Source organism: Sinocyclocheilus anshuiensis, unplaced genomic scaffold (genome assembly GCF_001515605.1).
Source record: "Sinocyclocheilus anshuiensis isolate Anshui unplaced genomic scaffold, SAMN03320099.WGS_v1.1 scaffold199, whole genome shotgun sequence".
NCBI classification, from domain to species: Eukaryota; Metazoa; Chordata; class Actinopteri; order Cypriniformes; family Cyprinidae; genus Sinocyclocheilus; species Sinocyclocheilus anshuiensis.
Window position 1 is genome coordinate 369,675 of NW_015552582.1, and position 27,324 is coordinate 396,998.

General features: G+C 37.3%; 1 protein-coding gene across 1 annotated transcript in view; it reads left to right on the forward strand.

Annotated features, from left to right (window-relative positions):
- LOC107665395 (sec1 family domain-containing protein 2-like) overlaps window positions 1–27,324 on the forward strand; it is a 123,233-nt gene that overhangs the window by 10,003 nt on the left and 85,906 nt on the right. Inside the window, exons 3-4 of the mRNA XM_016456269.1 lie at window positions 8,804–8,931; window positions 13,661–13,836. Of these exons, the coding sequence (XP_016311755.1) occupies window positions 8,804–8,931; window positions 13,661–13,836 (304 nt within the window). The remainder of the gene's footprint in view (window positions 1–8,803; window positions 8,932–13,660; window positions 13,837–27,324) is intronic.

Genomic DNA, 27,324 nt, shown 5'->3' on the forward strand with positions numbered 1-27,324 from the left:
AGCAAAGGAAAACCAGTCTCCTCTTGGCTTATATCGAAATCCTCCGACATTCTTCTTTACAAATCCTCGTTTTGTCCTTCTAATAAGTGACCGGTGTTTTGTTTTGATCTCTCCCCTGCGCTTCCACATTCGTCACTTCTGAGCGGTGCATGCGCAACGCTGAACTCATACGTTATTCCCCCAGAACTGCTTCCAGTGTACAACTGTTGGCTCAAGCTACATTAAAATGATTATTATGTTTTAAATATGGATATTTTTCTTACAAAAACACATCGATTCGCTACAGGAGGTCTTTGTTCACCCCCCTGAGACGTGTGAGACACTTTTTTTTTCTGAAAGCTGAATAAATAAGCTTTCCATTGATATTTGGTTTGTTATGATAGGGCAATATTTGGCCGAGATGCAACTATTTGAAAATCTGGAATCTGAGGGTGCAAAAAAAATCAAAATATTGAGAAAATCGCTTTTAAAGTTGTCCAAATAAAGTCCTTAGCAATGCATATTACTAATCAAAAATGAAGTTTTGACATATTTACGGTAGTAAATTTACAAAATATCTTCATGGAACATGATCTTTACTTAATATCCTAATGATTTTTGGCATAAAAGAAAAATCGATCATTTTGACCCATACAATGTATTTTTGGCTATTGCTACAAATATACCCCAGTAACTTAAAACTGGATTTGTGGTCCAGGGTCACAAATGTCAGACTGAAATTTTACCAGTCCGGTTTTTGTGATGTTGGACTAACAGTTCTGAATAATGTAATTATAGCTCAGCTTCGTCCAGCATGTATACATTTTAATCAGTCTACAGTTGGTCCCTGCTTTGTGCACCACATTTCAAAAGACAGAGATGGCACACAGAGTGTATTTAAACCTTTAAATATTCAATATGGCATTATCTAATGTATACGTGGAAAGACAGATGAAGACTGTAGTTTGAGTACAAAAACCTGCAGTAGCTGGATTAAAACTGGGCATGTAAACATACTTCTTGCTAGATTACATTATGAGGGGTTTTCTAAAGAACTGCAGAATAAAATGTTTTTGAACAGGTTCTTTTGGCTTTTAGTTGAATAGTAGCCTTTATTTTTAAGCCTGTAAAGTGTTTTTTAAGCATTTTTGTTTATTTGCTAGGATGTCTGGGGTGTTTGCTTACAGGCCAAAATCAATAGAGCAAACTCCTTGTGTACAAGTCTCTTTGATAATCATGCCTTGAGATAAGTCTATTGGACTTTTTTTGCCTGTTTTATCACCCACCAGGTGTAAATTGTAAGTCTAATCCTTAAAAATAGAAAATAGCACACCTCAAAACCCTGCACTATATTTGATTAATCATTCAGGTCTGCAGCACAAACGGTACAGGGTGAGTTACACGCTAAACTTTAAAAGGATATTTTACCCTCTACGTTAGCAGAACTCCAAAAACATATCTTTACATGCATTTTACTGTATGCATAGATATTCCATCTGAAATTAACACTAGTGTCAATAAAACAGCAGCAATCTTCATTCGTTTTCACACAAATTTTGATTATGGGGCAAATTATTGATTATTATTGAAGACTTTTGCGTGGATCCTTGCACAATACTATGACCTCAAAATACATTTTGACATTTATGTTACATAACCAGCACTATATGTATGACTTTTCTGATTTAGTAAACCTGCTTGGTAACTCACCTGGTGCAGCAATGCACTTGTGTTGTGATATGCAGCACTCTGGTATACATCCAGTGAAACATAAGTTACAATAAAAGAGATCAGACTTGTAGAACTAAGCAAAAATAGCACAGGCAAATTTGTCCACTGAGCCTGGGTTGCTTTTTTCTTATGTAGAACACACATTATTTTGAACAGAAGTCTGTTCAGCCTGTAACCCTAGTGAGTGAGCAATACTAATAGGGATGTTTGCCTTAGCAAACACCACTAATAATAATAGGTTCTGACTGGGTTTTTGTGTCCCAGCCCTTCAGTGCTGATATTGGCATTGTTCTTGTCAGCTCAGGTGAACATAATTGGCTACATTGTGTTATTCTAGCCCAGCTATATCTATAGGCTCTGAAAAATATTTATGAATGGTTTTATTTTAAGATCCTACTTGTGGGCTGTCTGGCTAATTTTGCACTCTTTATTGTATGGTGTTTCCCTTTGTAATTGTAGGATCTGTTTCAGGGTCGCTGGATTTAGTGTTGTTATGGGTGGTCATTTCAGGCGGCCGTCTTGAGCGCGACAGGCGCGGGCTGCTGATAGGAGACTTCCTCTTCCTTGCCTGTGTGAACCCCGACTTTTAATAACAGTCTGGTTGTACACTGTGCCTATTCAGGTCTGACTGGAGAAACTTCCAGATCTCTCTGTGTTTTTAGTGTGGTTGTGGGAGAAATCTGAGCATCTTTGTAATGAAAGCCATGTCTGGTGTTTTGGTAGGTTGGGTTTGAAATACTTCACGAAAGACATGAATTTATGTTCTTCGAAATGGTAGTATATGCAGTCTGCAATGGATTGTGCTGTGTGTGAAATTTTGGTTAAATCAGATTTCAGGACTTCACATTTGGTTAGCTAAAGGAGGTCTGTTTTTCACGCTCTGCTCTACTGCAACATCAACCAACCTGTCTAACTTCTCTATTTCCCACTCCAGTAATACAAATAGACAATAGCAATTGGCCAAGAATCTGTTTTTGGACTGGATGATTGTGTGTATGTGTGTGGTCAGGTGTGTTCCAGTCAGGCTGGTGTAATAGGTTGTTCTTGGCACTGCAGTAGAGGGCTTGCTTTGATTTTGTGTGTGTGTGGGACACTTCAACTATGCCTTGCTTATGTAAGGGTATTTGACACAACCTCCATACTTCTACCCTATGTTTTACTACCGTCTACCCAACTGTGCGCCTTGTCCAGCCAGCATTAAACCTGTATGTTGTACTAGAGCTGCTCAGGATATCACCATGAAAGTGGTAGTGTGTGTGTGGAGGGTGGAGAAATGGACCACACTGCACTGTGAGAAAACAACACTAGAGAGAAGACACACATATCACACACTATTTCACTGGCGGCTAAAAAGATTGACTTTGTCATTTGTCACATTTGTCATGCTTAGCATTGAGTACTTGAGTCTTTGTTGACAGATCATATTGTTTACTCTCGCTTTAGCCCCTGCTATATCCCTCCCACTAGTTTCCTGTCTCTGATTGACAGGTGGATTGTTAAATCAGAATATGGTGTCAGGCACACTTCAGGCCCACACATGACTATGACTTATAGAAATGTCTGTATAGCTTTTGCAACATGTTTAAAAATGTAGAGCTTTTTTTCTGTATCTCATCTCAACCTGTCTCTTCTCATCTCATTTAATTTTATCTTGTCTCATCTCACCTCTGCTTGTCTCACTTCATATCCCACCTCATCTCCTTCTCACCCCACCACTCATCTCAGTTTGTGTCTCCTCGTCTTGTCTCTCCTCTTCTTATTTCTTCTCATCTCGGTTTGTGCCTCCTCATATTTTTTTCTCCTCTCTTCTCCTCCTTATCTAATCTGCAGCTCATCTCCTTCTCATCTCACTTTGTGTCTTCTCATCTTGTCTCTCCTCTTCTCATCTTAGTTTGTGTGACCTCATCTTTTCTCCCCTCTCTTCTCCTTCTCATCTCAGTTTGTGTCTTCTCATCTTGTGTCTCCTCTTCTCATTTCTTCTCATCTTGGTTTATCTCCTCATCTTTTTTCTCAGCTCTTCTCCTCTTCTCTGCTCCTGTTGTCTCATTTTGTCTCTTCTCTCCTCTTCATTTTGTCTCTTCTTCTCTTCTCTTCTCTTCTCTTCTCTTCTCTTCTCTTCTCTTCTCTTCTCTTCTCTTCTCTTCTCTTCTCTTCTCTTCTCTTCTCTTCTCTTCTCTTCTCTTCTCTTCTCTTCTCTTCTCTTCTCTTCTCTTCTCTTCTCTTCTCTTCTCTTCTCTTCTCTTCTCTTCTCTTCTCTTCTCTTCTCTTCTCTTCTCTTCTCTTCTGTGTAAAGATTAGTGTCTGCTCTCTGGGATTTATCTTCCGCTCAGGGAGTCTCACATGAAACAAAATGAGCCACAGATAAGAGAGATTTGTCTTTTTTAGATTATGTAACAGGATGTTGCTTTTATGTGTGTTGCGTTTTTATCTTAAAGATTTTAGCAGAATGATGCTTATCTTTATGGAGGGAGATGATAGCCACTAAAATGTCTGTAAAATTAATTGAACCATTCAACACACCAGTCAAAGGGTGAATATAGTTACTCTTTACATTTATGTATATATGGATATCTTTTTGTTACATTAAAATTTTAGGGTCAGGAAGTTATAAGAGGTTTATAAGAAATTGATACTTTTTCTCAGCAAGGATGCATTAAATTGTTCAAAAGTGACAGTAAAGACATTTACAATGTTACAAAAGATTTCTATTTCAAATAAATATATATATATATATAATAAGCAGTAAATCAGCAAATTAGAATGATTTCTGAAGGATCATGTAACACTGGAGGCTGGAGTAATGGCTGCTGAAAATTCAGCTTTGCCATCACTGAAATAAATGACATTTTAAAATGTATAAGAATAGCAAAAAAAACAAAAAAAGAAAGTTCTTTTAAATTGTAATAAAACTACTGTTTTTGACTCTATTTTTGATGAAGTAAATGCAGCCTAGAGACTACATAAAAAAATCTTCCTGACCCCAAACTTTTAAATGGTAGTGTGCACAATATATGAAACTGCTTATTTATATAAAACCGTTATATCACACTAAAATAATTGGAGACCTGAATGGTAACTGCAACAGAGAAGCAGTTTTATGGCTAGATCACACAGGGCTTACTAAAATACCTGTTAAAACCATACATAAAACCAAGCCAAAAGATAAAATATTTAGCTGCAGTTATCAATGAAAACCACCAATTACATAATCTCATTCTCTATGGATCTAAAGGCTAGAAACAACCCAATTTATTAAAGTCTCTTTGTTTGCCATCTCCCATACTTCTCCAAATGACGCTTACCTAACAGTCATTCTCCAATCTCTTTAAGATATGGATGAAATTTGTCTTTGAAGTGAAATGGCAGGCTCGCTTTGGAGATACTTTTCAGATTTAGAAACTTTTTGCACTCCTTTGCTCTTTTCTTTATCAAATCCTGACAGGAAAAAAACCTGGACTGTATGTGTGCTCTTGTTGTTTCTCTGATGATGAATCAAGGATTCTGCTTGCTTTTGTTTCTTATTTTAGTTTTGTTTATTTCTCTCAGAGTGCCGTTACAGATTGTAATGAGCACGGAAAATACACTCACCTCTCCAGTGGAGCGTCTGCCAGGTCTGCTTGTGTGCGCATGCATATGTGTGCATAGTGTCATTAGTCCTGGAAGTGGGCGTAATTGAAGAATAACTGACCTGGATTGAATGCTGCTAACGAGTGGGGGTTGTTTGTTTCCTGTTGTTGATAAACACAGACTTAATCACTGTCTACTAAATCAATCTGTCCGTCACAACGATTATGGCATAATAATATCACATCTGTGTAAAACTGCGGGTGTAACATTAGCTCCGTATTGTTTTGGGATTTTATTTCAAGTGCATGTTACATTATGACACACCCGAAATGTTATTGAGAAATGGCAACTAATTATTGCTAATCACATTTTAGAACCATTTTGGATGCAATTTAATCTGTGCATGTATAAAGACCGATTTTAAGGCATTCAGGCACACTTAGTCATTTGAAGTCCATTCTTAAGTGCTCAGTCATGTGTTTCCAGGAACCCTGAACTTCCCCTACCACACACACAGCACAAATAGGTTGTGGTGGGAATGGGTAATAAATATTTTGTCTTTGCAGACCAACAGTGCCCTCCATAGGTTAGAGTACTAATGTAGCACAAACGCTCATATACAAACTCACTGAACCCCCTTGTTAGGACATCGAGCCTGGGGAACACTGCAGGAGAGGAGTGGAGTAAAGAAGGGGGAAGGTTTTGGGGTAAATTGGAACCATGTTGCCCCTCCAAACATTCCAAGCGGACCCCTCGTCTTCCTGGAATACACGCCGAGTTGTCATACACATGCACACAGAGAGGGTCCAGTCTTAACTCTGGCATGTAAACTACGCTGACTATGTGTGCATCTGTTTACAACATGCAAAGTCAGTTCAGCATCATTGCGCCGGACACAGTACCTACCCACAAGCATGTAACATACTTGATCGGGTTTTAAAGATTTGTACTTGCCGAACATCTACTGGGCCATTAAAGATCTCTTTAAGATGCCAGTATATACTACCACTCAAAACCTAGTCATTCGCATGCTATTTTCCACATCCAAACTATGAATTTACACAACATTGAAGTATGGGAATTGTGTATATTGACCAGAAAATGTCAAAACTGTCTTATAGTTTGGCTTTTGAAGCACTTGTTGGACATTTGTTGACTGCTTTTCCTTCACTTGCCAGTGCAATTCATGAATTAGTTTTTTTTTTCTGTTTGTTTTCTTATTTTATTATATATATATAAAACTCATTTAATATTTTATTTTATTTGCTTAAACTAATTTTAAGCATTTAAGCATGAGATTCAGAAGGAAAGGTTTTTAAGATCATGGGAAACATAAATTCACTCAAGTGTGTTTTGACTTTTGACTGGTAGTGTACACCTTCATTATATTCACGCCTGTTGTTTTAGGTTACTTTTGTGGTGCCTAATCTAGTGTAATCTTAAAACACAATGGGTTCAGCGTTCCTTGCTTTTACAGTCTGTTAAAAAAAATTTAATGTTTTTTTTCTGCTTTCACAAGAATCGGCAAGGAAGTGTGACCAGCCCATCATGTGATCTTATTTTTCTCCAATTTTCCATCTTTTTTTGGTCACATTTCACATATCTCCAGATTACTGAGCCAGTTTGCGTTCTTGCGTTATCTGCCATGTTTTTATGCTGTACCTCCACTCGTAATTCCCGACAGAAGTCTGCGCTTTAGAACAACAAGCCCCATGTTTATTATGTAGGCTTTTGTCCTCCTCATTTTTGTTCCCCCTCTTTTTTGTCTCGTTTTTGGAGTAATGGAGTCAGGCCTCTCTCTAGCACTGCCAAAACTCTGTCTGGAACACATTACAGCTGAGATCCAACACATGGCAACTGTTAGAGAGAGCGAGAGCAATAGACAGAGGGAGAGAGGAAAAGCAAAAAGAGCAAAAGAAAAACAGAGCAGGTTTAACATTTGGTTTCAGTGTCAGTAAAACACCCCCACCCTCCGTTGCTCACCCTCATGTGTCTCCCCTCTTCCTCGTTCAGATTTTTTGTCCTTTGTTTCGTGTCCTACACCCTCACTTTCTCAGTCTTTTACCCTTCTTCTTCTCCTCTTGTCCTTTCCCCAAAATTCTGCTCATTTACATGATGTGTTTCTCAGGTTGTCCACCCCCCGCAATTTCATTTTATTCTGTCAATTCTCTCATCAAGAGTTTGTGTGAAGTTTCCACTACTTGATTCATATGACAAGCAGCACATAAGCCGGAACACACACGCACACACAATCCAGGAGATGATTAAAGACAGGAAGAGGAGGAGCCAGTGATGAAGAACAGAATGATGATGCCTCATTAGCACGTCAGAAGAGGAGATCATTTAAGAAACCCTTGCTGAAAAATTATTGTACAGTTACTTAAGATAGAGCAGTTTATTACTGATGGATGGGTAGGAGATTGAAAATTATAAATAGTCAACTGAGCAAGACAGAAAGACTAAGGACATGTTCTTGTGTCAATCTACAGTTTTTTAATTGTTGTTCTATGTAAACACGTGCTTAATAGATGTCTTTGGCTGTTGTGATGTGATTGCTTCTTGGGTGCCACATTTTTAAGATGCCATGTCAAGTTAAAAGTAGTTCTACTTTTACTCATGGGTCTCGAGACCCCCTTCATTCTGTTTCATTATGTTGTATAGCTGTTTTAGAGTGCAATAATGTGTCCTGTCACTGTGTGAATGGTCTTCATCATGTACAGCCAAAATAGCTTGTACAGCGGTTAAAGATCTGCATGCTAACCAAAAGGCTACCAAACCACAAAAAAATAATAAAATAAAATAAAAATTCCTCAGCTGCACCTTTTTGATGAAAAATATGTTCTTAACAACACATTCGCGTGTTCACAGTTCTCTGATTCATGGTTAATGGTCACATGTCGGTAAATACATTAAATACTTAATCTTTTTTATTTTAGTTTTATGTTGCTTGGCTTTATTTATTTTCATTTTTATTAATATATATTTTCATTCTACATGATAATGAAGATTTAATTCATTGTTAGCTTTTCATCAGCTTCAACCCCACGGGGGTTCGCGGAAACCCTGCCCTAGAGCAAAAAACTTAATCCAGGTTAACCCACAGTCATTTGATGGAAAATAAAGATTCAATCTGTGGATTTTTTAAATGTTTTATCAGTGAATGAAACTCTGTTGGAGTAACTTTTAGTTACACATCCTTCGACACATTCATTGTTTTTTTTTTGTTTTGTTTTTTTGTATTAAGTTTTATTTTGTTTTACATTTAGTTGAAATTTTTTGATATTCTAAGCTCTTTGTCATCCAGGATAGAGAATCTCTGTTGTGAAAGATGATCTTGTTCTTTGGGCAACCCTCTTTTGGTCAACTCTTTTGCAGCTCTTTTGCAACATGAGTGTTATGTATAATACATTATTAACGTCTGATTTAAATGTTTTTGTTTTGTTGTTCTAAAGTCGTTTCTCTTCTAGCTCTTGCATTTATGGGTTATGTGAGAGTGAACCCTTATTACCTGGCCTGTTTTCCACAGATCTGCCACTGCACGGTTGCTATGGGAGACAATGCTGGTTGCTAAGCAAAAGGAGGCAGTGATGGAAGTGAGGAGGCAACTGGTCGAGGCAGCCAGCAAAGAGAACCTGCCAATCAAAATGAGTCTAGGTAAGGCCACGCCCACATTTAAAGTTGATAGGCATACACGTACTACATGAGACATTGAGGACCTGTTCCCTACCGACATTAAAAATACCCAGAACACCACAGTATTATTGATTCCGAAAGAGTGGGAATCCACCTGTGCGATGCTACAGAATACTGTGTAACAAGACAAAGGTGTATATATTCAAAAACTTTTTCTAAAGATTTTACATCAATAGCTGTGACAAACATAGTGAACAATAGAGAGAGAGATTCACTGTTAAAGACAGAAAAAGAAGAAAAGGAAAAAGAACGAGATGGGGCCAGTGAGATTCAGTGGTTTCTAGTCAAAGACCCACAGCACCTCCTTCAGACTGCAAGCAGTACTACAGATGGGCAGAACACCCATGTGGTCACTGAAATATGAACCTCATGTTGGGATCACATGCTCACACACACATGTTCTAGAGGTGCTCTGCTGTTCATAAGCAATAGAGTCTGAAATGAGGGGTAAAAATACTCAGGCATGTAAGACATTCACAGAGCTCTTAAATACACACAGACACAATAACTATAATCAGTGGGAATAGTGTGTTAGAGTTGAAGAGTAGAGTAAAAGACTTCAGTGGAAAAACTAAAGGTTTGTTTGTCTGTTTCTGCAGTGGTTGTTTTAGTTTAGCTGGACAGTTTTATCTTGACCATTTTTACTTTTAACATTTTTAGTCTAACAGTTTTAGTTTTACTGATTTTCTACAGTTTTAGTTTAGTTCAACAATTTTAGTGTAAAAGTTTTTCAGCAGATTTGTTGTAATCGAACACTTTTATAGCTGACTTAGTTTTACAGTTTTCAACTATTTTAGTTAGTTTAGTTTAACAATTTTAGTGTAACATTCATCAGTTAAAGTTAGTATAGTTCAACAACAGTGTTTAGTGTACAGTAACAACTTTTTTTTTTTTTTTTTTTTTTTGTTTGTAAGTTATTTCTTAAATCTAGTAAGCATACCTTTTTTTTTTTTTTGTTTATTGTTTTGGCCTTTTCCCCTCCCGAAGCCTTTGTTTGATTATTTCCCACGTTCTGTTAAATAAAATATCTTGGTTTATTTTGTCAGAGCAGAACTGGCCCCCTGACCGAGCCTGGTTTCTTTAGTTCAGCAGTTTAGTCCAACAGTTGTTTTCCACCAGATTTGATTTAGTTTAGATCAACGGTTTTAGTTATACATTTTTATCCTACCAATTTTAGTTAATTTAGTTCAGCAGTATTAGTGCAACAGCTTTCAACCAGTTTTGGTTTAGTTGAATAGTTTTAGTATAGTTTAGTGCAACATTTGAACAGTTTTCATTTGTCAACCAGCATGCAATTAGTTGAATCTGAACATCTAGCAAAAGCATACACACCCTAAATAACGGGGGACAGTTCATTGGACCGTAACCTCTAAACTGACTCACACACTCATTGCAGGTCATCTCAGTTATGTTCTTAAATATGCAAACAAGACCAACCCTTTTTGCTGTTTCTGTGTGTTTGTTTGCAAATTTAACTGTCAAATCCTATAAAGCAAGTGCCCTTCTGGTTAATGTGACAACATGCACATCTGTCAATGTGTGTTTGTTTAGGAGAGTAAGAGAATAATATGATGCCAGAGGGTTTGTATTGCTAAACAGTTCTGATTCAACAACACACAGGGCTGTTCTTCTAAAGCACACGCACTCTTACAGTACAGAAACTTCAGCCAATCTTTCTCACTGGATCAGTTATTTCCTGATCTTCAAGCCAACAGAACTTTTACAGTGCCAGAACAATCATACTGCGTATCAAACAGAACAAGTTGCACACACACATACACACACACTGTATTTTTCTTTGCAATGCAGTCACAGCTGTTATAGATTTTGTTTTGCTTCATCTTGTAGCATCAGATGCATTATTCTGATGGGCTGTCATAAAATATGAGTATGTGCTCTGGTGGTCTTCATTTTTGCGTGTATGTGAAGTTAGGTGGTCTTCTTTTTGCTGTGTGAATCTGAGTTTGCTTGTCTGCATGTACATACTGTGGGCCATTGCTTCCCTGTGTGTGTTTATGTATGTTCAGCCCTTGTTTCATGGTCATGTGATGGTTAGTGCTCCGTGTCTCTCTTATTTCTCTTCCAGCTTTTGGTCTGCTTGGAGCTCACTCTCTCTCTCTTTTTTCCTGGTGAAGCTGTGCCCGACAAATTATGCTGAGTGATTCTTGGGTATTTTGTTAGAGCTTTCTAAAGCTGACTCAATCTATAATAGCCCTTTTCAGTCTTTGGATATTTCTGGAACAAAATCCATTTTCTCAGCATTATTTTGTGAGCTGGCAAAATCCGACTCGTCTTTCTAGACAGTGCCACCATTTTCCCTAACCCAACCACCCAAGGAATGTGGCCATAGACATCAGAGGACTACATTTTCCCTGATTCATTCCATACAAATGAGTTGGCGAAATGTTCATTATTGAGAAAAAGGCTTTATGGGTTAGTGGTTCTGCCTTTTTGGAGTAGCTCGACTGTCTTTTCGTTTTGCCAGTTGTCAAACAGTTTTCATATGCATCTGCTCTCTGCCCAACAGAGATTTTTAGCCAATTAGTTTGCAGTAGTTGGACAAGGTTATAGTGCCATAAACTAAACCATCTCCAGACTTGCACATCCAGATTTTACTGCAGTTTTGCAGGTCAGTTTTCCTCCTCAACCCTAACTGGAGTTTGACTTTTATCTGCAAGAATGTAGTCTGGTGTCCATGTCCTAATTCTACTCCCTGATGCCTTACTAACATTTGTGATTTCATTGCTTTCTCGTTTTAAATAAAATATGCAGAAAGTGTTTCTCAAGAGACATGGCTACAAAATACTAGTGAATGGTATGTTTGTGAAATTTGGGCTGTAATGGGGTTGGAATCATCTTGTGAATCTGTCATCTTAAGAAAATGACCTTCATGGGGAACCACATGGCTCTGTACTCAGCCTGCCAATGATTCATTCTCAATCTTCTATCGCGTAACCGCCCTCTGGATGTCTGCCTGATTGTTACTGTTGGATGCGTGTCTTCTTCTAGTCATTTTTAAGCCAACTTTCATTCTGTTTGTGCTCTTTCTGTCTCTTTTGTGTGTGTATGTGCATTTGGCTGGACTAAAGCAAACATTGGCTGCATTGGTGCACAAGATATACTCCCACATCTGGTGCTGGTTCATAGCATCAACATAGCGATGTGGCTTTATGAGTTAATGTGAACCCCTCACCCTCAGACTCTCTGCGTCCCTCAGACCTCCTCAATGCCTTGAAATGCTCCCCGCCTCCACCCACCCCTTATTTTCCTTATTTTTGTGCATTTGAATCTTTTATCTTCAGAAATTTGAGCATGAATTATAATATGATGTAATTGTACAGAAATTGTACAGTTGTTTATAATTTTTTTGTATTGGATCAAACAAATTAGATGTGGAAAAATGTGTTAATTTAAAAGCAAAGTTATGTTTATCAGCTAAAAGGGTAACCAACTGGTTAAAGAGGCCAATATGGAGTAAAGTGCTGGACTACATGAAATCCCTTTCTTTCCCTCTCACCATCTCTTCCTGTCTTTGCAAGCCCCCTTTAGGGAACTCCAGGGTCAGTGAGGATGTGTTTCTGTGTTGTAGTGTTCTTGGCTGAAACATGCCAATGTAATAAATGAGCTTAGTAGAGTCTGACCAAATACAAACACTTTGAGTGAGAGAAACATCAGCCTAAATCACACATACACTTATATTATTGGCTTGTATCTCATACATGAAGTTACCAAGCAGTGTGCCCTTTAGATCCATCATTCTTCCAAACACTCAGTCTCAACACACATGGAGGAACTGAAGCTTGCGTGTTGTGGTTTAAAATGACCACTACGTGGTTTGGTGGTGCATTTGAACACACTGCTGTTCAAATGCACCAGCAAGCCATGCAGTGGTCATTTTATGAAGATAAAAATTCTCTCCCCTACCTCCCACAGTGCACCTGTTTATGTAGTATTCTGTTTAAGTAAAACTCACTAAACTCTTACTTTGAATAGCATTAGGAAGATCAAACCGTTCTAGTGTATCAGTTCATTTGAACTGGTTCAAAAGAACGATTCACTGATTTTATTTTTTATTTTATATTTAATTTAATTTAATTTTTGAAGTATTTACTCCCAGAGTAAAAAGTTCCCAGAGTTTCTCCTGAGGCATTTTGTGCTTTAGTTGTGAATCCGTTTGAGAAAATCATGAAAATTAACTGTTTCAAATGAATGATTCCTTCACAATTTGGGCATCCCTATATACTCACTGAAGTTTCACATAGTTAAACATGGTTTTACTTAGTACTACATAATGCGCATACATTCGCAAATAAACTTGTACACGTACGTTGAGATATGTTGAGTTACTTCTTAGTAATAATACTATGGTTAGCTGTAGTGTCAAGCATTTGGGAGTTTATAACACATTGAAGAGACTGTTCTGCAGGATGACTTGTGTGTTTTCTCTCCTTTACCACAGTGTGTGTGTGTGTGTGTGTGTGTGCCCAGTAAATTTGTGTATTTGCATTGATGGGGACTGAAGTACTTTTTTTTTTCTGGAGTTCAAACAGTCTTTGAAGTTTTGTTTGACAGTGACACCAAAAAACAATCGAAGGTAAACACTGAATTCAGAATGACAGAATGTTGTTTTATGTAACTGTTGAATCAAGACAGCTTAAATAAGATGCTTATGTTTCTCTCTCTTTCTCAGGGCGGGTTACAGCCGAACAGCTTTGTTCATATGTGCAGTTGTTTCGGGACAGTTGGGGGGCTCTGGAAAGTCACAGTGGGGTCCTACAGCTGGGACTGGCTGCTGCTCAAGCTCTCCGTCATCCCGCCCTCCCGTGCTGGGATGCCTGCCTTGCCTTTGAGAGACTCCTCCTGCAGGTTAGCCAATCACACAGCTCACTGATCTGTCAATAACAGGCTATAGAGTTTGATTTATGACATCCTGAAAGCAGTATGCTTCATATCTCTATTTTAAGAGTTAAAGATTAAGTGATTTCTGTAGGTCTCTCCTTCATTGTCTTTCTCTTTGTCTAGTACATACTGTTCAAGTGTTCATGGCTTGACAGGACAATCTATATTTGCTGAAACAGCACCTTGAATCTCAGAAGATCATTTTGAAGTCATTTTAAACTAGTTATGCAGTTATGCATAATTATGTAAAGCGCCTGGACTTTTAATATATTTCACAGGAGTGTATTCTAGCAGTTCTTCCCCAGTTATATAACTCTGTACTCTAGAATATATATTCTGTTATTAGTCCTTAAAGTCTGGCATCCCTCCATTCATTGAACCATCCATTATTTTACCTGTCCATCCATCCGTCCATTATTTAATTAATTCATTTGCAGCATTCATTCATACATTCATTCCTCCCAACCATCCCATTTTTATTCATTCGTCTATCCAATGGTCCATCCATCCATCCATCCACTTATTCATCCATCTGTTTATCTAAACCTATCGATCCATCCAACTAAGCCTATCTGTCCATCATCTACACATCCATCCATCCATATGTTCATTCAACTAACTACGCCTATTCGTCAATCAGTCCTTCATCCATCTGTCCATCCACCCATCCCTCCATTCATCCCTCCAACTAAACCATTCAGTTTCAGACATTCAACCATCCACTCATCCATCTACAGATCCATTCAGTCATTCATCTACCAATTCATCCATTCATCCATCCACTCATTCATCTGTCCATCCATCAAGCTGAATATTTCCATCTATCCATCCATCCATTTATCTAACTACACCTATCCAATTATCTATCTGTCCTCCATCCATTTATCCATCCATCCAACTAATCCAACTAAAATCCATCCATCCATCTACATATCCATCCACTCATCAATCTATCAATCCATCCATTCATCCACCCGCTCATCCATTTGCCGATTCATTCATTCATCCATTCACTTATCCATCTACAGATCCATCCAGCTGACCAATCAACTAACCAACAGTTTGTCTGTCTTTGTTAGATTCTAAGAAACTTTACTGGCCTGATGAACAAAGGTTTGTTTCAGACACACAGTAGGGATATTATTGTTACAGCTTGTTTATCAGAATATCAAGAGTTATGTATTTCCTTTTTAATGTATTTCATCTTAATGTAATGTGTACTGGTCACTTTTAACTTGGTGGTTGTGTACTGCTGTTAGTACTGTACTCTCTGTAGTTTACTCTGGTGTCTGCAGGTGCAGTGAGTGAGTGAGTAAACAGTCTAAACAGCCTAACTGGCCACAGCTCTCAGTAAACACACTGTGTTTGGCTTTGGGGAAAAACAGAGAGATTCTTTAAGCATCAGTGGAGTTGTGAGGCAGCTTGGATCTGAGTACTCTCTGAGGATGCAAAAGTGAAAAGGAAATGCTTTCGCTGAGGCCGTCTGAGGAGGATACACGCGTGTGCATCACATCACAGGTCAAGGGTCAAATATGTAGAGGATGGAGGGAGTGAGGGAGATGTGGGTAGAGAGAAAGGACAGAGATCTTAATAGGAAATGTGGAAAACAGTGAGCCAAGAGAGGAGAAAAGGCAAAATTAAGTATTCAGAGAGATTTTAAAAAAGGTTTTATTAGAGGGTTGAACATATCAAAATATCTTAACCACTCTAGAACATGCAGAAAAGAGTGTTCCAGACTAATATCCTCTCACTAGCCCGTTATTAGTTTTAACAGACTGTTTTTGATGGAGTTTCTGGTTCCTGTGGCTGTAAAGAGATCAGCGGGAAAGCTCAGCCCATAGGAACTCATTAAAACAAATCAGCAAAAACATGAAGCAGAAGCAGGCCAGAGCGGCCACATCAGCCAAACCGCCAAACAGCAATCAGCACACAAGCTTATAAACCTTCAGCTCTCCAGTGATCATCATTGCTCTGGGGGAAAAAGAGGGAAAAGGTGTTTACTAACATGTAAAACATTATGCTAATCACTTGTTTGCAACCAAACTATATAAAAAGAACAGCATACCTAATGCATACTCCATCTCTGCTTTTATTAAAGGGATAGTTCACCTAAAAATGAAAATTCTGTCATCGCCCTCATGTCGTTTAAAATTTGTATGACTTTCTTTCTTCTGTAGAACACAAAAGAAGATGTTTTGTTAAGTCAACGGGGTCAGAAAAACATTGGATGCCATTGACAAAAACAAATCACTTTTGAAAACATCCCTTTTTTTTGTGTGTTCCACAGAAGAAAGAAAGCCATACAAGTTTGGAATGACATGAGTAAATTAATTTTAAATGAGTAAAACAATAGAATTTTAATTTTGGGGGAAACTGTCAGGTTTCTGTTTAAATTAACTGGAAAAGTTTAGAAAGGAGATGAAATTTAACCTGTAGTAAACACATTACAAAAGTTTTGGATAAGACATTACAATAAGATTTTTGAACTATTTATTTTTGGTCAAATATACAGACTTTTTACATAGGCATATAAATATTTCTTTATCAAGTCTTGAATGGAAGTTTCTCTCTTGAAGTTTTGGAGTGCTCCATGAGCATGACTGTCTTAATGTTACCCACTCTGTGTGTGTGTGTGTGTGTGTGTGCGCCTCTAAAAGTCAATATTCAGTAATTATAAGGCTCTCTCTGAGACATCAAATATCTGCATTCAGCCTTGAGAAAATTATGCTAGCACTCTAAACATTGGCCGTAACAGGATCTCTGATTTTCCTGAGGTAATAAATGAAATGAGTTATTTTTCTTCCTCTCTCCCCTTGTTTATTATATTTCAATTTATTTTCCTTTTGATGTTTTTTTTTCTCTGATATTTGCATGCTGGATTTCTGAAACCAGAGACTGAAATTGTGTTATTGAAAATACTGGCATGAGACGGGTTCATTCTTCAGGTCTGTGGTTACCTCTCTCACCCTCCTGGGGCACAGTATGGGAAAGCTGCATATTAATAAAGGTGCCCATCCAACCAGGCCTCACCCTGTAGCTCTGTTCCCAAAACTAGTGAGCTGTCTACTGCCTGCATAGATAGCATGATCCCAACCATCATGGAAGCTCATGAGTGACAGATTTGGAGCACTCTACATTGGCAGCAACAAACAAAGATAAAAAGTGCTCCTCACAGTTGAGTTCAACAGAGTTTCATGTTAGCATGTTGGTAAAGCTTATAGCATGATACTCTAATAAGAATAAAAATATAAAGCAAACAAATATTAGTTATAATAATCTATTTTATAAATAGTAAACAAATATTGCTTACAATAATCTATTTCTAGTGTAGTTTGAATTATTTTATTGATACTTAGGTACTCATCGTGGTTGATTTCAGTAGAGTTTGAGATAAGATGAGTTTATGGATCATTACTTCTCTTCCCTTGGTCGCCATATTGGATTTATTTTATTTTGAAGGATAAAGGCCTTATGGTACGTATTTATTAGTGTTTATTAGTTTTATTTTTATTTAATTGTATTTATTTTTTTTATTTTTTCCTTGCTAAAGCTGTGGGCTTGGCTGTAGTTAATGGCAGTAATGCACTGATTTGTTGACTATGGCTGTAAGTTTTGACAGGTTGGGTTTCTTTGGCTTCTGCTTTCCCACTAAAATGGTTTTAGAGAGCAGCTTAGAGTTAATAAGCTGACACAAAGCTGAGGAAAGGTGGGCATCATGCCCTTGAGTCTGGTACTGCTGGTGTGCAGCCCTGGCAGGGGAATGTGTGTATGTAAAAGTGTTTGCTGTAGAGGGTGTTGTGGTCAAGAAGAGCTGTCTCTTTCACCCATTCCCGTTACCTCACAGACCAGCATACAGAGTGTGTAATTATATTCATTCTAAATGTCATTTTTTTCAAAAACCCTCCCATTATGGTGTCAAACATGTTTTTAGGTAAAGAAGCACTGGAGATATTTAACGGGATTGTATTATTTAAGTAGAGCTTTAAATTTAGTGAAGGAAATTTGAATGGTGCCACCATGATGCAAGACGACGTGGCCAAAAATATTATCACAATATTGTTTCTGTATCATTCACTGTTGATATTTATCACAATATATATTTTATACCATTAATAAGGAATAAAATACATCCCTTGTAACTGGGTATGTTTGTATGATTTCATACAAATTTATTATCAAAAATGTTATCTATTAAAATTAATTCTTAAAATGTAATCAGTCTTTTAATCTAATCAAACTAATAAAAATATATGAATTAATTTACATCAAAATATTTTTGTCAAATAAGTTGCTGCACAACAGAAATTGTAACATGCATGAATTAAAACAAAAATACCTTGGTAATATGATATTTCTTGAGAAGATAATAATAATGATAATAAATAAGTATAAATGTTGTAATAAATTGTATTATTATAATTATTACTAAAAAGTGCATTTTACTATGCAAAAGTCATAATTCTAAGTTTAAAGTAAACACAACTTTTATTTTGGTGAAATGCTCGTGAAGTGAACTCTCGAGATGACGTTTATTTGAAGTGTCCTCAAATAGTGAGAGAGCAGATGATGAAAACACTACAAGCATCACATGTTCTTGAATGTGAAGTAGATGAAATTGCAGCTCTCGTTCATACAGAAACAAAGAATATGCTGGCTTTTTAGCAACATGCACTTGATCATCTAGATGTAGTCTAAAAATCGAAAATTACTCAAACGTTTGTTGTTGATATTGTGAATGGCGATTTGTTACCCAGCACTACTTTAACAACACACAGGCACACTGACGAGTGATGTATGTAGTAACAAAAAAAACAGAGACCCCTGGAAACCCGATCACAAGAGGCGCATGTTGCTAGCAATTGTAAACAACAATCTGTCTTGCCTGACCCCTTGTGATCAGATTACCTGAGATGGATGTAAACGGCCCATAAGTGTGAGTTATAGTAATAGTGATGCTTGTGTTATCTATGTGTATGTATTGTAAGATGTTTTCAGATGGTCCTTGTTGTTGAGGTCCTTCAAAGGGCAGTGGTGTGAGTGGCTGACTGAAGATTTGATTAATTGTGTGGTAAATGTGCTCTTAATACTGCTGTAGTGGACCTGTGACCTTTGACTTCCTCCACCCCACACACTATCAGGGATTCATTCTGCTTGAGCTCAGCTTGAATCATGTTTACTTATCAGAACTTTACAAAGGCTTCAGCTCTGATCTCTTTCTTTCTTTCCTAAACCTTCTCTTTCTGGTCATCCTCAATATGTAGCATAGGACTGGGTGGTATGACAGTATGCTATCAATGTTAAAATAAACCAACTGGTGTAGAGACTCTGCAGTCACAAATGCAGTTGTTCATATATTGGCTATTTTATGATGGCTTATGTGGCTCATCTACTCATATATATAATATAATATTTTGAGTTATTCATTTTGACTCTATATACTTTTATCTTAATAAAATAAAAAGTATTTAAGTCACTAGATTATTGAATGGGCAGTAATATATGATAATGTGATGTTTAAAACATTTTAGGATTGGATTTCTTGCAAAAACAACTATTTATTTACACTACCGTATAGCCAAATATACACTGAACAAAATTATAAATGCAACACTTTTGTTTTTGCCCCCATTTTTCATCAGTGAGGTGGATGGATTATCTCGGCAAAGGAGAAGTGCTCACTAACACAGATTTAGACAGATTTGTGAACAATATTTGAGAGAAATAGGCCTTTTGTGTACATAGAAAAAGTCTTAGATCTCTGAGTTCAGCTCATGCAAAATGGGGGCAAAAACAAAAGTGTTGCGTTTATAATTTTGTTCAGTGTACATTAAAATTGCTTCAACAGCATAAGATTTCAGACATTCCACCAAGAGAATAAAGGTGGTTCAATGACATGACAGGTCCAGATCTATTAATTAATAAAAACAATACATAAAAAATATAATTTATACATATAATGACTTGAATCAGTGTGGTACATGTAATTTGTCAACTTAAATATCTGAAAATCTTGCAATATTATTTCTTAGAATTAAAGACAGTATTTTGTTAAAATATTTTCAATATTTGAAATGCTTTTGTCCACCAAATCAAGTCACGTGGTGCAACCAACAAATTCATATGATGTTTTTAAAATGAATGATTAATAAATTTAAGCTATCTGTAATCAAGGTGCAAGGAAAATATGCTATTACCTTTTATTTGATGGTCATTCAGTTTAAATCTTTTTATAAAATAGTGTAAATGTGTTCCTTTTTTTGATGGACACTGTTGTTTCTCAATAGATTTCTCATTACATTACATTCACAGACCAAACTAATTATTCGTACTGACACATCAGGAGCCGAAAACATCTTTTCTGTGTCTCTTATTGTCTTTGAAAAGAGATGGGTAATGCACATTTGCGCACACTGTTAAACTGCATCAGTGGCTCCAGGCCGTCATTAACACGCACACAGACAAAGTTAAGGCGCTTCACCTTTGACCTCTGAACCCGTAACCCACCCTCAGGTCAACCCGCTCCCCTCTGCCTGGAGCCCACTGCCTCGTCCTGGATAATATCTAACTGTATGCACACTAACACACACCTAGAGACACTTTCTGGACAGTTTCTTGGCTTTCTGACCTCAATAACACAACAAGCTTGTTTGGCCTCCCCCATACACATGCATGACCGCTGTGGGAGTAAACCGCGTGGCGTTATTCCAGTATGAATGTGCGTCTAGCTCATGTGTGCGTGGGTGCGAGCGTATTAGTTTTTTGACACGGTGTCCAAACATCCTTGTTTTTCCTGCTGCCCAGGCTGACAGTCCTCACTGATCCCTAAAAAACATCTCTGTAGACCCCTTCATCCACCCCTCCACATGTGCCCTGGAGCCGGTCCCAGTTTGCAAGAGTTACAGTCTATCTAGCTTTCTTTGTAAATCTGTCACTCTAATGTTTTAATTTGAATCGTTTCATCTCTCTGCTGCTTTGATCATTCATCTGTTGATTTCCTTCTCTATTTCCTCTCATCTCTCTTATCTTATCTGTCTGCACTCTCTAGCTGTGTCTGAGTTCTATGCATGTGTGTAATATATATACAGTCTGGATGCACTACATCTGCCCTGTTGCTGTTGTCATGTGACCTTAGACATCAGTTTCTGTTTTCTGCTCTTTACAAATATGACAAAAACCTTATGGGATAGTAAACTTTCAGTTGTGGAAGCAGTACGTCTAAGAATACCAAGACAATACACTCCTATTGCTTTGAATGGAAGAAACTGCAAATGCAGTATGGCAGCTCTAGCAATGCAAGTCCTACCTTCTAAATGAAACAACCAGTTGATAAAGTTATTGCATTACTTTAGCTGCTGTTAGAAGCTCTGGCTCTTTAGGACTGCATGTGCGCATTGGTGATATCAAACTGAAGTATGTTTTTTAAACACTATTTGAGTACAAGGAACTATTTATAGGACAGATCAAGTCAGATTTCATTATTGATTTGAAATGCTATTTAAAGGGATAGTTCAACCAAAATGAAAATTAAAGGGTTACTCCACCCCAAAATGAAAATTTTGTCATTAATCACTTTGCCCCCATGTCGTTCCAAACCTGTAAAAGCTTTGTTCGTCTTCGGAATACAATTTAAGATATTTTGGATGAAAACCGGGAGGCTTGTGACTGTCCCATTGACTGCCTAGTAAATTTACACTTTGATTTGAACGAAAACAGCGTATGGGGGTGCACGGGGGTAAGTGATTAATGACAAAATTTTCATTTTGGGGTGGAGTAACCCTTTAAGTCATCACTTACTTACCCTTGTGTTGTTCTAATGCTGTATGCCGTTCTTTCTTTTTTGTTTTTTTTTGTTTTTTTGGACCACAAAAGGAGATAAAAAAAAAAAAGTCCCGCTCACACTCATCCATTTAATGACAGTATATGGCGATTAGCATCAAGCTTTTTAAAAAAGACACAGAGTATCACAAAATGGTCCCATGCGACATGCAGCGTACATTCCAAGTGCTCGGGGGATATACGACAGGGTTTGGTGAAAAACAAACTCAGTTGTAACATATTTAGCAAATATTCTGATCTTGTCCGTTGATCTCTGTGCACGACTGCGTGTTCACGAGACTCTATTAGCGCAGCGGTTCACTCCGACTCCCCCAGGAAAAGCACACATTGTGAAAAATCAAGATTAATAAAAACTGTTGTTTTGCATTAAGTAGGGTGTAGCTACTCACACAGTGTGCAATTTTTGATGCAGTTTTAGTATGTTTAGCTAGCATCTCAGTAGTGGTTTTGGACACTATGATGACACCTATCAGCCTGGATGTATAAAGTTTGTTTAGTAATTGTACAGAAGGCAAAGACAGCAGTTTGTTTATCTTTTATTTTGTTGTTGTTGTTGTTTTACAGTTTCCTTTTCTATGTCATGCTACACACATCCATAATGGACAGTCTTAAATTCAATCTCATTGATTTTTTTAGTGCACTGTAAAAGGCAGTGAGGCAGCTATTGAAAGATCTTAATTTTTATCTGTTTTCATCTAGGATGACAGCGCCTCATAATATATGAACAGTATTTGTGTTCAAGAGATTGATAGATAGAGCACATCATATAAGACTCTGACAGGAGAAAACACATGAGAGAAGAGTTCTGGATGGAGTCCAGCCAGTGCTTTAATGTGTGTGATATGACTTGCTTAGCCCGTCTGCCTTCCTGTGTTTAGGGCGTACGGATTACTGCCGGAAACAAGACACAATCCGTTTACTCCTCACAGGAAGTTCCAGTATCTGTCGTACTCCCTCTCACCCTCCAGTGTAAATGCCCACACTCACATATACATATACACACACACAACATATATCAGCTGACCACACACTGACTTCATCTATAAAACCCCACAAACACAGAGATGCACACTCACGTGGCTTACGTCCTCCTCACACACTTGACCTCCTCTCACAGCTGTGTTTGTGAAGTAACATCCTGCATGGATTTGTTTCTCAGTGCCTTTGCATATGACCTGCGCATATATGGCAGTGTGTTTTTGTGTATTGGCTGTGTGTGTATAAAAGCCTCATGTGCCTGCTAATACAACACAGCTGATTAAAGAAAGTGATTGAAACAGTCCGTATGTGTCAGATAAATCAGCTATCAAAGGAAAAGCTAAAGATTCAGATCTAGGAAAGACATTGAGATCTAGGTCTCCTAATTTCATTTTCTTCATCAAGTTCTCGAAAACATATTCCATATTTTACAGTTTATTTAGACTATCTGGGTCATGAATCTCTTCTCAGTGGTCAACCGATATGTTTTTCAGTGGTCGATAAAAATATTTTGGATCCAAAAGTCTGAGACTTTTTTTTTTCTCTCATTTAATTTAAACCACAGATTTTTAAAAAAGATTTCTGAAAAACTTAAAACTAGTAATGACTTCAAAGAAAAAAATATTTAAGATTCTTCGCTGTTTTTTAATAAATGATACATTTGTGTCATTAATCTCAGAATTCATATAGGGTTGGTAGAATTTTTTTAATGTTTTTTTTTTTTTTTAAAGAAGTCCGTTATAATCACCAAGGCTGCATTTAATAAATATTATTTGCATTTATTTTAAATTTTATTTTAAAATGTCATTTATTCCTGTGATGGCAAAGCTGAATTTTCAGCAGTCATTACTTCAGTCTTCAATGTCAAATGATCCTTCAGAAATAATTTATAATATGCTGATTTGGTGCTCAAGAAACATTTCGGTCACACACTTTAGTTTGGGGGCCAATTCTCACTATTAACTAACTATTATCTATGACTTTTGTCTTAATAAACTCCTAATTTCCTGCTTATTAATAGTTAGTAAGATAGTTGTTAAGTATAGGTATAAATAGGATTAAGGGATCTAAAATATGTTATATATTTTTTTTTTTCTAACAATACAAGTCTTTATTAACACTTTTTATCAATTTAACTCCTCCTTGAATAAAAACATTCATTTCTTTCAAAAAAAAAAAGAAAAGAAAAAAATGACGGACCCCAAACTTTTGAACGGTAGTGTATATTGTTACAAAAGATTTCTATTTTTTAATAAATGCTGTTCTTTTTAACTTTTTATTCATCAAAGAACCCTGAAAAAATATCACAGGTTCCAAAAAAATATTAAGCAGCACAACTATTTCCACTATTGAAAATAAATCAGTATATTAGAATGATTTCTGAAGTATCATGTGACACTGAAGACTGGAGTAGTGATGCTGAAAATTCAGCTTTGCATCACAGGAATAAATTATATTTATATAGGCCTGGTCAACATCAGTCTGTCACTGTTTCTTAGCACTCATTGGCTGTCAGACTGCTTCCAGCTGTATGAGAGAGTCCATCATCTCAGCAGTGAATGTGCTGACAGCTCTCTGGGCCTCACAGCTCATTGATTTGAAATGAAATGCCTCCCAAAGGGTACCAAACCAAGACCTGATCAGAACAGTTTCTCCTCAAACACACTTAAAACAGCCTTGGATGTCCATTATTCAGGTGTATATACAGTTCTGACACATATATACTTAGTTCATGGAGCACTACAGTACAGGACTACTGATATAACCTTTGTAACCTTTGGTAACATCTTCTATGTAGCCTGTACGTATAATGCATAATCTCAGTATGTAAGTCTTACTGAATGCAGCATTGAGGTGTAGCATAAGGATCAGACATATGTCTGTATACGCTATGTGTGTATGCATTTTTAGCTGAGGTGTGAAAACATGCTAAATGGTGAATCAGGTCAGTGTTTTGGTTTTGTAGACAGAGTCACTGACAGCTGTGTGTGTGTGTCAATCTGTACCGCCACAACGTCTGTGTGTCTGAATGTCAAGGTGGTCTGTGTCTTTTCACCTTTGTGTGTGCGTCTGCGGACAAGCTGGCGTCGGGCTGAAGTGAGTGTACTCTGGAGCTCCAGTCGGACACTGCTGACTTTTGGAAATCCCCCACAATGCAGAGCTTTCACCGAGCTGAGAGCCGTTAGCCAGCGCCAACAGAGAGCTCTCATATAGAGCTGGTTTCAAATTCCAGAACTCGAATATTCAGTTTCTCTGATGATGAATAAAAGCAGCACATACCGTCCCTATGATTTTGGCGAACAGTTTTGGTTTTCCATTAAAGCTTAGTCACAAATAGTTTGGTCAAGCCTCACACTCTTACACACACACATTTTTAATTATTCCCAGATTCAAATTGTGACATCCACCTTCAGCAATATATCACCTTCAAACACAGTCCTCCTTTGTCCTGCCTCCATGTTCCTCTCATGCTCAGGCTGTGTGTGTGTGAGAGATATTGGATTGTTGTGTCATGGTAATGGGTTGTTCAGGGTCAGTTGCGGTCAGTGAGACACAGGTTAAATTTTCTCATCGCATAGCTTAGCCAGAATCCTGAGCATCCTGGGAATTTTCTCCTCAGTGGTTGTAGTTCTTTCTGCACTCTGATTGGCCCTGCAGCAGTTGAGTAATGTAATTAATTCTGATTAGTTTCAGGGCACTGCAGCTTTAAGTCAGAGACCAGCTAAATGAAACAGCTCCAGGGGTCCAGATGTCTTGCAGGGAATAGTTCACCCAAATTTAATATTCTGTCAGTCATCATTTTACCCTCATGTCGTTCCAAACCTGAATGACTGTTTTATTCATGGAACGCATTAGATATTTGAAGTTTTCAAAGCTGGTGTTTTGTATTTAGGGCTCTAACATGGACAAAGAAGCAACCTTAAAAGTTTTTCCATACAACGCTATATTCTAAGTGTTAAGAAGCCCTATGATTACACCGAAGAACAGATTGAAATGTAAATTAAAACTTAACTTCTCCACCAGAAGTTGCACTAATTAAAACTTAACTTCTCCACCAGAAGTTGCACTAACTGGAAATTTTCTGTTGTTTAGCTAATTTTAAAAAATATTGTCAGATAATGCAAAATACTTTACACCATTTTAACAGGAGGGGAAAAAACAAACAAAAAAAAACAAGAACATAATTTCATTTTAGCACTTGATTAAATTTTTTTATATTCTTCGTTCAGTTGTCAGCTTTAAAGCTTGAAAACCTAAGAATACTGAAAAAAATGTATCACAGTTTGCTCAAAAATATCATACAGCACAACAGTTTCAGCATTGATAATAATAAGAAATGTTTCTTCAGCACCAAATCAGCTTATTAGAATGATTTCTGAAGGATCATGTGACACTGAAGACTGGACTTGGCATTACAGGAATAAATTATATTTTAAAATATATTATAATAGAAAACAATTATTTTAAATTCTAATTTCAAAATATTATTCTTTTTACCGCATTTTTTAATCAAATAATTGCAGCGTTAGTGCGCATAAGAGACATGTTTCTAAAAATTGTATATATTTTACCGACCACAAACTTTTAAACAGTACATCTATGTAATGTTACATGCGTAGACAAAGATGGAATTTTTACAATTCAGTCCTTATTTTTATATGTGAATATTTAATCCTGCCATGTTGTATTCAGTCACAAGATGATTTTCGGTTTCTATTTGGCGTGCTATTTATACGCAGAAATTGACTTTGGCGTGCATGTGATACGCATGTGTTTGGCATACATATAATATGCAGTTTTCGCATGCATATGATACGCAATGTCTTGGCGTGCATATGATACGCAGTTTTGCCGTACATATAATACGCACCTACCCCACACCCCTAATCCTAACCATTGCGTATCATATGCACGCCAAAGTCAATTTGTGCAAATAAATAGTAGGCCAAATAGAAATAGAAACTCGTGGTATTGATACGCACATTCATGAGATTGGGTTAAAGAACTTGTTGCGTTTGGTGTTATTGACTAACACCATGAATATTCTCCATAATTTATCCTTTTGTGTTTCTTGAAAAAAAAAAAGTCATACACGCATGAAAGACATCATGAGGGTGAGTAAATGATGACAGAATTTTCACTGTGAGTGAATTGTTTCTTTCCACGTTTGTCTGCATCTGTTTCAGTTTTGCTGCACCAGCAGTGCTGCTTACATTGTGCGTTTTGATTAACAGTAACGGTGTCTGGTTTTCAGCTTGACGTGGCTCTCATGGTTTGTGGAGAAACGTGAGCGCTGGAGAATGCACGCCATTTTCATGTTGTTTCTCTTTCGTTTCGGCCTTTGTTTACACTTACATTTGGGCTGAGTTCTGAGAGAAAATCAAACTCATCTGCCCTAAAGAAGTTTTTTTTTTTTTTATGTTTTTGGCACTAGCCCTCAGCTTCACTCCTCCCACTCATCTTCATCTCCACACACACACACACAGTGATTGACAGCGGGACACAGAGGAGGTGGAGAGGCCTCAGGCTCTGTGCTGATGTGTCTGGAAGTACTTAAATGTCTTCTCTCCGCTGCTGGTCTGCACTGAGCCCCTGTGCAGTATCCCTCAAAACATCACTTGTGTTAGTGAGCAGAGAAGT